Source organism: Hippoglossus stenolepis, chromosome 11, assembly GCF_022539355.2.
Source record: "Hippoglossus stenolepis isolate QCI-W04-F060 chromosome 11, HSTE1.2, whole genome shotgun sequence".
Lineage (NCBI taxonomy): Eukaryota > Metazoa > Chordata > Actinopteri > Pleuronectiformes > Pleuronectidae > Hippoglossus > Hippoglossus stenolepis.
The window spans coordinates 20,754,649-20,765,788 of record NC_061493.1 but is presented as its reverse complement, the minus strand read 5'-3'; the positions used below and the strand labels follow the sequence as shown (position 1 = coordinate 20,765,788).

The following is an 11,140-nucleotide window of genomic DNA, read 5'->3' as shown; positions in this document are numbered from 1 at the left end:
GAGGTAATCTGTAGAAATGTCACCCCCGCTTCCTGAAGCACCTCCCACAAGTTGGATTGGCTTGATGGGCACTTCTTGCGTACCATACGGTCAAGCTGCTCCCACAACAGCTCAATGGGGTTGAGATCTGGTGACTGCGCTGGCCACTCCATTACAGACAGCATACCAGCTGCCTGCTTCTTCCCTAAATAGTTCTTTAGCATAATTTGGAGGTGTGCTTTGGGTCATTGTCCTGTTGTAGGAGGAAATTGGCTCCAATGCAGGCTGTCCACAGGGTATGGCATGGCGTTGCAAAATGGAGTGATAGCCTTCCTTATTTAAAATCCCTTTTACCTTGTACAAATCTCCCACTTTACCAGCACCAAAGCAGCCCCAGACCATCACATGACCTCCACCATGCTTGACAGATGGCGTCAGGCACTCTTCCAGCATCTTTTCACCTGTTCTGCGTCTCACAAATGTTCTTCTGTGTGATCCAAACACCTCAAACTTTGATTCGTCTGTCCATAACACTTTTTCCAATCTTCCTCTGTCCAATGTCTGTGTTCTTTTGCCCATATCAATCTTTTCTTTTATTGGCCAGTCTCAGATATGGCTTTTCTTTGCCACTCTGCCTCGAAGGCCAGCATCCCGGAGTCGCCTCTTCACTGTAGACGTTGACACTGGCGTTTTGCGGGTACCATTTAAAGAAGCTGCCAGTTGAGGACCTGTGAGGCGTCTATTTCTCAAACTAGAGACTCTAATATACTTGTCTTCTTGCTGAGTTGTGCACTGGGCCTCCCACTTCTCTTTCTACTCTGGTTAGAGCCCGTTTGTGCTGTTCTCTGAAGGAGTAGTACACACCGTTGTAGGAAATTTTCAGTTTCTTCGCAATTTCTCGCATGGAAGAGGCTTCATTTCTAAGAACAAGAATAGACCTGGCAGTTTCACATGAAAGTTCTCTTTTCTGGCCATTTTGAGAGTATAATCGAACCCACACATGTGATGCTCCAGATACTCAACTAGCTCAAAGGAAGGCCAGTTTTATAGCTTCTCTCACCAGCAAAACAGTTTTCAGCTGTGCTAACATAATTGCACAAGGGTTTTCAAGGGTTTTCTAATCATCCATTAGTCTTCTCAGGCGATTAGCAAACACAATGTACCATTAGATCACTGGAGTGATAGTTGCTGGAAATGGGCCTCTATACACCTATGTAGATATTTCATTAAAAACCAGACGTTTCCACCTAGAATAGTCATTTACCACATTAACAATGTATAGAGTGTATTTCTGATTAATTTAATGTCATCTTCATTAAAAAAAACAGTGCTTTTCTTTGAAAAATAAGGAAATTTCTCTGTGACCCCAAACTTTTGAACGGTAGTGTATGTATGCATAGCTAGATATCTATATGTACATGTGGATGAGGGATGAATTTGTTGTAAAATTTACATTGAGCAATATGTAAATCATATCATAAATGTGTGTTTAAGAAAATGGATTTATCTTTACAACAACGTGTTATTAATTTATCACAATAAAAACGAAAATGTAGTCAAAGATATTAATATTTCTAGATGGTAATGCATAAGTACTTTGTGGGTAGTATTTTCTTTAATAAAGGTAGATCTATTCGTATTTATTTAAATGTGAGGATAAATTAGGTTCTTCATTTTATAGATGAAATAAATGTATGTAGATTTATATGTAAGTACATATGTATGCATAGCTAGATATCTATATGTACATGTGGATGAATAGGAACTAATTTGTTGTAAAAATTAACATTGAGCAAAATGTAAATCATATCATAAATGTGTGTTTAAGAAAATTGATTTTTCTTTACAACAACGTGTTATTAATTTATCACAATTAAAACGAAAATGTAGCTAAAGATATTAATATTTCTAGATGGTAATGCATAAGTACTTAGTGGGTAGTATTTTCTTTAATAAAGGTAGATCTATTCGTATTTATTTAAATGTGAAGTACAATAACTGCGAATGAAATGATATCAACGAATACAATAAAATACAAAAACATTCCTCCGATGTGTTCAAGACACAAAACAAACATACAAATAACTAAATTATAATGAAATAAAAAGTCCCAGTGTTGAATCCTAATCATTTAAACACCACGTTGTTTCCGAAACCTCGTTCGCGCGGGCGGGTGTGTGTGTTCAGCTCTCGCGAGAGCACGTGTCTTCAAACCGGCCCATGAGCCTTTGCGGGTCCTCTTTCTAGCCGGCGCCTGAGAATGGGTACGTGTTGTCATGCTCGGGTCGGAGGGAGAATCTTTGTCCATCTGCTGTTTTATCGAAGGAATAATCCGACGATGGCCGCCTGTGTTAAAGCCGAACGCTGTTCACACTGTTCTAGCTCCGTCTTGTTCGGCTGCGGCCTGTTGGGTTTTATCTAATTTAACTTCTTCTCCTGTGGACGTCTGAGGCAAGATGGCGGCGCGTATCGGCCGTGTTAAGAGTTAGCGGCTCGCTGGCTCACTCCCAGTTCGCAGGCCTGGTGAGCTCCAGGGACATTTCAGCAGAGTTAACCCGCTGCTGTCGAACCTTTTATCGGGTTTTTAACTGAGCATGTGGCTGTGTTGGTGGTTCAGTCAGCGTTAAGCTAACGAGGAGCTAGCGTTAGCATGTGCTAGCAAGACTGGTCGTGCTCGTGTCATGCTGCTGCACTGAGTTATACTCAAAGAAAGGGGAGTTATGCGTTAAACATGATTTTAGATCAATATTATCGCAGGTTAGTAGAAGAGTTTCTTCCCTTCAGGTGCACGTGGCTTTTTAAATGTGTGTTTTTATCTGTAGGCTAAAGACGTGGAGGAGCAATGTGGTTGGCCTTCTTAGCCAATAGGCTCACAAGTTGAAAACCAGGATGTGCATCACTATTAAGCTGTAATTAGTGGCTACTCTTATTTTGTTGGCAGGTTTTTAGATTTATCAAGTCATGATTGATTTATTCAGGTGTCTTGTGTTTCTGGTAAATAGTCCTGGACACAGGTCTTTTGCCAAATCAACAAAAACAAGAATGTCCTCATTTGAGAAGAGCATATAAACTGAATTTATAATGTTTTGTTTTTGTTTAGTCCCTGCAGCCAAGTCATGTTAGTTCAGCTCAAGTCTTGAAGTGTTTATATTCTTGGAGAACGAAGTTATGATTGGTGGTTATTTGCTTGAGTAACATGATGAAAACTACTAGCTGATTCCTAATTATAATTGCGGGACAAACCTACCTTGGAGAACTGATTACTCAAGCATCAACCATCATGATGTGGTGACCACCTTGTGAATTGTGTGCTGATCTACCTCCTGATTGATGTTTTGTTTCATTCACCCAGGTATCTCCAGGGACAACTGGCATAAACGCCGCAAGACCGGCGGTAAACGCAAGCCCTACCACAAGAAGAGGAAGTATGAGCTCGGTCGTCCTCCTGCAAACACAAAGGTGAATAAAAACCAGTGGTTCTACCTACAGAAGTGTTCATAATGTGATATAGCGTGGGTGAAGAAAATCCGACCTTAGGTAGGTCTTTTTTTGGATCGTTTTGGTTCAAATCATAAGGCCTATCAATGTTAGGACTTGTCATAGTTACTCTGACACGCGTTAAAGTTTATTAGTGTTACTGTTTTCCATGAGCCTTCAGAATGCATGCTCTACACTTCCAGCAACGTGTTATCATAGTACTAGTATTAAATATGTCTGTTTCTGCAGATCGGACCTCGCCGTATCCACACAGTGAGAGTCCGTGGTGGGAACAAGAAGTACCGTGCTCTGAGGTTAGATGTTGGAAACTTCTCCTGGGGCTCTGAATGTAAGTTTACATCTAATGCTACTTTGAATTAGTCAGATTCCTTGATGCTGTACATATCTTTCCATGAAGATAACTTTGTCCAGTTCTGCTACTGAATGAAAGTGATGATATCAGTGACTCTGAGAAAGAACCTTACAAGTTAGATTACGAGATTTGACAAAACTCAGTTGAAAATCAATGGTGAGTCTGCATTTGCCTAAGTTCTTTATTTTTGTACCCAGGCTGCACACGCAAGACCAGAATTATTGATGTTGTCTACAACGCCTCCAACAACGAGCTGGTCAGAACCAAGACCCTGGTGAAGAACTGCATCGTCCTCGTTGACAGCCTTCCCTACAGGCAGTGGTATGAGGCCCACTACACCACTCCTCTTGGACGCAAGAAGGGAGCCAAGCTGGTAAGTGGGAAGACTGGTGATATTATTAAGTACTTGTACAGCATCTGTGTCAATAAGCTTAAACTACAATAATAAGTCTTAAGTGGAAATTGAAATTTTACTTGATACGTTCTGCTCACACGTCTTTCCATGAAGATAACTTTGTCCAGTTCTGCTACTGAATGAAAGTGATGATAATAGTGACTCTGAGAAAGACCTGGTGCTACAATGACAACCTGAAACAGATTTGAATACACATTATCCCCCAGCACTTGATACCAACATTAGTGTAAACTTTGCAGGTATTTCACGTCCATCTAATCCATATCCTCTTCTCCTGTAGACTCCAGAGGAGGAAGAGGTCCTGAACAAGAAGAGGTCAAAAAGGACTCAGAAGAAATACGACGAGCGTAAAAAGACGGCCAAGATCAGCCCCCTCTTGGAGGAGCAGTTCCAGCAAGGAAAGCTGCTCGGTGAGTCAAATATTAGTGTTGTCCTGAATGTTCCTGTTCTTGAGAGCCACCCTAAATTATCTGTTTTATCTTGAATGGAAGTTGTTGCTCTGTTACCTAATTTTACTAAAATATTCAAATTTTTTTCTGTATTTGGCACAGGGCACAATACATGGTTTTCATATTACCTTAAGGGAATGTCTAAGATGCATATTTTAGTTGAAAATATATTATTTTAGGGGTGTGAAATCAAACATCGTATGTGGGATAAATCTGTAACTTTGATAAATTAATATCTGTACTTGCACTTTGTGGTGCCTCTAGATAAGTACATAGATATGAGTAAGATAATGTGACCTGGAAAACTTCCAATTGAAAACCTGTTTGTTTAGTTAACTGCCTTTTTGAAAGTACTTTATTCATCACTGACGGTGTTTCTCTCTCTCTCTCTCCTGCAGCTTGCATCGCCTCCAGACCCGGCCAGTGCGGTAGGGCGGACGGTTACCTCCTGGAAGGCAAAGAGCTTGAGTTCTACTTGAGGAAGATCAAGGCCAAGAAAGGCAAATAGATGTACAGCTCTTTGATTCGTCAATAAATTCTTTCCACCAAACTGTCTGCAGTCAGTGCTTTACTTTTATTTTGTTGTTGATGAAACTGTTACTGGGTTGTGACTGTGCGGTCACCATTGTGTTAAGGAAGTGTGGATGTCTGACTCATTTCAGAGGCTGGGTGTAAAATATAGACTAAAACATTCAAGGGTTTGATTTAGGTCGATGGTGATAAAGTAAACAAAACGGTGCAGTAATTGACCTTATCTCAATATCACATTCACTAGTATATGAACAATGAATGGCTCTTAAATGCAAAGTATCAAAGTTTACCCGATCTAAAGTTTTTCGCTTGAGCTGGTATGCAATTCACACAGGATTTCTCAGGTAAAGGATACTAGCGTGAAACAATCTGAAATCGAATGCAACATTCACGATTTGTATTAATTTGAATGGCCTACAGTTCATACCAGATCATTTAGAGCATTTTACTACAACGCAGCAAACTTGGCTGTAGGGTAATTTTTTTAAAGATATCTAACTCTTTCTAGAATATAGATTTTGAAGGTCTTCTGCACAAGTTAGGTTACCAACTACCAGTATGTTAGTGGCCACCAGTGGATGTTAGAGACATAACCTCAGTTGTGCACCTTAGCGTCATCAAGTGTTTTGCCTTTGTAATCAACAATAACGGCCAAACTTGAGGCTGAAGGTAAATCTGACTGTCCCGCTCAGTAGTTCAGACATCATTACCTCTGTGCCTTTTTAAACTAAACACTCCTTTTAGAACTAAGGACAAGATGGAGAATATCCCTTATATGTTCTACCGCACTTATTAATGCCTACAAACAGTTAATGTTAGGACACCCTTTTCTAAAGCAGGCCCACCATAGGTTGATCAGACCTGGGTTCAGGTCCCTAGCATCTTGGGGTCCAGTTGGGATCTCTCATGATCCAGAGCCATTAGCTGCAGCTGTGTGCTGTTTCTTTTATGGTCTGATGCTGCAGGGCTCGTCTGTGGATCCCCAGATCTTTGAGCAACCTGATGGTGGATGTTGCAATGAAACTCGTGCAGCCAAACCTTACAGGGCAGACTTGCTTTCCAGCCACGTTTGTTCGTTACATCTACATCCCATTTAACCCTGGTGCTTCAGATTTGGTACACAGGAAAATATACACAATTTTCTCAAATGAAATGAAAGAATGCAAGAACTGTTATTCTTTCAAGTGAAATTGTTAGGGTTTTGTGTAGTTATTTTTGCCATGCAGTTACAGCCCCTAGTCAGTAGAGTACTACATATCCTTTTAACACCAGAGTCCTTGGCTACTGTAAACAAGTACTTATACAGCAAGTTACGGTTGTAGACCTACTTTAGTGATGCAGTGGGTCGCAATTTATAAACTGGTTATATCATTTTAATCTAAGTAAGTTGTCAAATGTGCTAGAGAAACAAAATATTAAATTGAAACTCAAAGGTCACCTAAACAATGTAAACCATTGAGAATCCCCCAAAAAACCTGGGCACCACTTTCAGATGGGAATTTGTCTATGCTTTATGAATAATTTAAATAACCCTGGAAAAATCTGTTGTCAGTGATTAGTCATTTAACAATGTTAACTGTTTGACTGTTTACTGGACCAAATGTTTTTATTACTTATCTCATTTTCAGACAAATGTCGATATTGATATTTAAGAACATTTTTGAATTGATAAAATTATTGAAATCAATCTAAACACAGAAAAAAAGTTCCATAGTTGATTGAGTGTTGAATGTCCGTACACCACGGCCTGTCACGTGGTCCCATCCCGCTGCTGTGATTGGCTGAGCCGAGCTACATATGGCTGCAGGACACAGAGATCCGCCTCTTCTGCTCCTGAGCACTCGACGAGCTGAAGCTATGCTGTTCAACAAGGTATGTGACTCCGTATTACATGTTGTACAGTGTTATTTACTGCATGTGAAGGTGTTTGTATAGATGTGGTCGGTGATACTGCAGCTGTCTGTGTCTGTGACCTGCTTTCCCCTTCGTAGTACACGATGCTACATGCTAACTAACAAGCTAGCGATACATGTGGGGCACGATGGCCTTGTTCGAGTTAGCGGATCACTGGTGGACGTATGGCGGTAACACGGGCCCAGTTTGCAGGCTGGTGAGCTCCAGGGACATTTCAACACAGTTAACCCGCTGCTGTCGAACCTTTTATCGATAATCTGTGGTTGTGGTTCAATCAGCGTTAAGTTAACGGAGAGCTAGTGTTAGCATGTGCTAGCAAGACTGGTCGTGCTCGTGTCATGCTGCTGCACTGAGTTATACTCAAAGAAAGGGGAGTTATGCGTTAAACATGATTTAGATCAATATTATCGCAGGTTAGTAAAAGAGTTTCTTCCCTTCAGGTGCACGTGGCTTTTTAAATGTGTTTATCTTAAGCTAAAGACATGGAGGAGCAATGTGGTTGGCCTTCTTAGCCAATAGGCTCACAAGTTGAAAACCAGGATGTGCATCACTATTAAGCTGTAATTAGTGGCTACTCTTATTTTGCTGGCAGGTTTCTTAGTTTAATCAATAAGGTTGGTGTCCTCATTTGAGAAGAGAATATAAACTGAATTTATAATATGTTTATTTAGTCCTGCAGCCAAGTCATGTTAGTTCAGCTCAAGTCTTGAAGTGTTTATATTCTTGGAGAAAGAAGTTATGATTAATGGTTTTTTGCTTGAGTAACATGATGAAAACTACTAGCTGATTCCTAATTATAATTGCGGGACAAACCTACCTTGGAGAACTGATTACTCAAGCATGAACCATCATGATGTGGTGACCACCTTGTGAATTGTGTGCTGATCTACCTCCTGATTGATGTTATGTTTCATTCACCCAGGTATCTCCAGGGACAACTGGCATAAACGCCGCTAAACCGGCGGTAAACGCAAGCCCTACCACAAGAAGAGGAAGTATGAGCTCGGTCGTCCTCCTGCAAACACAAAGGTGAATAAAAACCTGTGTTTCTACCTACAGAAGTGTTCATAATGTGATATAGCGTGGGTGAAGAAAATCCGACCTTAGGTAGGTCTTTTTTTGGATCGTTTTGGTTCAAATCATAAGGCCTATCAATGTTAGGACTTGTCATAGTTACTCTGACACGCGTTAAAGTTTATTTGTGCTACTGTTTTCCATGAGCCTTCAGAATGCATGCTCTACACATCCAGTAAGGTTTTATCATAGTACTAGTATTAAATATGTCTGTTTCTGCAGATCGGACCTCGCCGTATCCACACAGTGAGAGTCCGTGGTGGGAACAAGAAGTACCGTGCTCTGAGGTTAGATGTTGGAAACTTCTCCTGGGGCTCTGAATGTAAGTTTACATCTAATGCTACTTTGAATTAGTCAGATTCCTTGATGCTGTACATATCTTTCCATGAAGATAACTTTGTCCAGTTCTGCTACTGAATGAAAGTGATGATATCAGTGACTCTGAGAAAGACCGTTACAAGTTATGAATTTAAGGAGATTTGACAAAACTCAGTTGAAAATCAATGGTGAGTCTGCATTTGCCTAAGTTCTTTATTTTTGTACCCAGGCTGCACACGCAAGACCAGAATTATTGATGTTGTCTACAACGCCTCCAACAACGAGCTGGTCAGAACCAAGACCCTGGTGAAGAACTGCATCGTCCTCGTTGACAGCCTTCCCTACAGGCAGTGGTATGAGGCCCACTACACCACTCCTCTTGGACGCAAGAAGGGCCAAGCTGGTAAGTGGGAAGACTGGTGATATTAAGTATTTGTATAGCATCTGTGCCAATGAGCTTAAACTAGAATAATAAGTCTTCGTGGAAATTGAAATTTTACTTGATACGTTCTGCTCACACGTCTTTCCATGAAGATAACTTTGTCCAGTTCTGCTACTGAATGAAAGTGATGATAATAGTGACTCTGAGAAAGACCTGGTGCTACAATGACAACCTGAAACAGATTTGAATACACATTATCCCCCAGCACTTGATACCAACATTAGTGTAAACTTTGCAGGTATTTCACGTCCATCTAATTCATATCCTCTTCTCCTGTAGACCCCTGAGTAGGAAGAGGTCAAAAAGGACTCAGAAGAAATACGACGAGCGTAAAAAGGCTGCAAGATCAGCCCCCTCTTGGAGGAGCAGTTCCAGCAAGGAAAGCTGCTCGGTGAGTCAAACATACGTGTTGCCCTGAATGTTCCTGTTTCTGAAAGCCACCCATTGGTTGATGTGTCCTGTTTTTATCTTGAATGGAAGTTGTACCTAATTTTACAAGTCATGTGCTAATTTATTTCTGTATTTGGCACAGGGCACAATAACTGTTTTTTTTTATATTACCTTAAGGGAATGTTTAAGATACATATTTTAATTGAGAATATATTATTTTAGGGATGTGACATCCAACAAATCGTATTTGGGATAAATCTAACTTTAATTAAATATCTGTACTTGCACTTTGTGGTGCCTCTAGATAAGTACATAGCTATGAGTAGGAGAAAGTGTACTGGAAAACTTCCACTTGAAAACCTGTTTGATAGAAGATGAAATCATCATCAGTCTAGAGTACAGTTACCTGCCTGTTGAAAGTACTTTATCCATCACTGACGGTCTTTCTCTCTCTCCTGCAGCCTGCATCGCCTCCAGACCCGGCCAGTGCGGTAGGGCGGACAGTTACCTCCTGGAAGGCAAAGAGCTGGAGTTCTACTTGAGGAAGATCAAGGCCAAGAAAGGCAAATAGATGTACAGCTCTTTGATTCGTCAATAAATTCTTTCCACCAAACTGTCTGCTGTCAGCGCTTTACTTTTATTTAGTTGTTGTTGAAACTCTTACTGAGTTGTGACTGTGCGGTCACCAATGTGTCAAGGTCTGTGTGGACGTCTGATTCATTTCAGAGGCTGGGTGTAAAATATAGACTAAAACAGGGGTCTTCAACGTTTTTCAAAGAATTCTGGCATGCAGAGAGAATTTAACATCACATGCAACATTAATGATTGGTATTAATTTGAATGGCCTACAGTTCATACCAGTTTTAGAGCATTTTACTACAACACAGCAGACTTGGCTGTAGGGTAATTTCTTAAAGATATCTGACTCATATTAGAATACAGATTTTGAAGGTCTTCTGCACAAGTTAGGTTACCAACTACCAGTATGTTAGCAGGTGTTGGTGGCCACCAGTGGATGTTAGAGACATAACCTCAGTTGTGCACCTTAGCGTCATCTAGTGTTTTGCCCTTGTAATCAACGATAACGGGTGTACTTGAGACTAAAGGTGAATCTGACTGGCTTGTCCTGCTCAGTAGTTCAGACATTATTACCTCTGTGCCTTTTTTAAACCAAACACTGTCTCCTTTGAGAACATAGGACAAGATGGAAAATAACCCTTAACCACTTAATGCCTACAACCAGTTAATGTTAACACACCCTTTTCTAAGGCAGGCCCACCACAGGTTGATCAGACCTAGGTTCGTAACATTTACAATCCCATTTAACACTGGTGCTTCACATTGGGTACACAGAAAATATACAGAATTTTCTCAAATGAAATGGAAAAAACTGTTACACCTACTGTTATTCTTTCAAGTGAAATTGTAAGGGTTTTTTGGTGTTATTTTTGCCATGCAGTTACAGCCCCTGGTCAGTAGAGAGTACTACATACCCTCAACACCCTGTACTTCCAGAGTCCTTGGCTACTGTAAACAAGTACCTCTCTAGCACATTGTGTACCTACTTTAGTGATGCAGTGGGTCGTAATTTATAAACTGGTTGTATCATTTTAATCTAAGTTGTCAAATGTATTACAGAAAAAAATCTTAAATAGAAGCAGCAGAAAGTTGAAACTCAAAGGTCACCCAAATGATGTAAACCATCGAGAATCCCCCAAAAACCTGGGCACCACTTTCAGATGGGAATTTGTCTATGCTTTATGAATAATTGAAATGAC

At 40.5% G+C, this 11,140-nt stretch overlaps 1 protein-coding gene, 6 non-coding genes and 2 pseudogenes across 7 annotated transcripts; all 9 read left to right on the top strand.

The window, feature by feature from the left end:
• Positions 1-2,176: 2,176 nt before the first annotated feature.
• LOC118118037 (40S ribosomal protein S8) lies at positions 2,177-5,243 on the top strand. Its single transcript, XM_035170814.2, has 6 exons — positions 2,177-2,243; positions 3,332-3,438; positions 3,706-3,805; positions 4,027-4,202; positions 4,525-4,654; positions 5,092-5,243. Exons 1-6 carry the CDS (start codon positions 2,240-2,242, stop codon positions 5,199-5,201), a joined length of 627 nt encoding a protein of 208 aa, XP_035026705.1. The 5' UTR covers positions 2,177-2,239; the 3' UTR covers positions 5,202-5,243.
• Positions 3,489-3,597, top strand: LOC118118504. Its single transcript, XR_004697973.1, has one exon. It is a non-coding gene; the product is annotated as a small nucleolar RNA SNORD46 (small nucleolar RNA).
• On the top strand, positions 3,864-3,932 carry LOC118118503. Its single transcript, XR_004697972.1, has one exon. It is a non-coding gene; the product is annotated as a small nucleolar RNA SNORD38 (small nucleolar RNA).
• On the top strand, positions 4,327-4,395 carry LOC118118501. Its single transcript, XR_004697970.1, has one exon. It is a non-coding gene; the product is annotated as a small nucleolar RNA SNORD38 (small nucleolar RNA).
• Positions 5,244-7,265: 2,022 nt separating the features above from the next.
• Positions 7,266-8,962, top strand: LOC118117395 (annotated as a pseudogene).
• On the top strand, positions 8,218-8,326 carry LOC118118505. The gene has a single exon (XR_004697974.2). It is a non-coding gene; the product is annotated as a small nucleolar RNA SNORD46 (small nucleolar RNA).
• Positions 8,593-8,661, top strand: LOC118118502. The gene has a single exon (XR_004697971.1). It is a non-coding gene; the product is annotated as a small nucleolar RNA SNORD38 (small nucleolar RNA).
• A 91-nt stretch (positions 8,963-9,053) lies between the features above and the next one.
• LOC118118499 lies at positions 9,054-9,122 on the top strand. The gene has a single exon (XR_004697968.1). It is a non-coding gene; the product is annotated as a small nucleolar RNA SNORD38 (small nucleolar RNA).
• Positions 9,091-9,975, top strand: LOC118117394 (annotated as a pseudogene).
• The last annotated feature ends 1,165 nt before the right edge of the window (positions 9,976-11,140 follow it).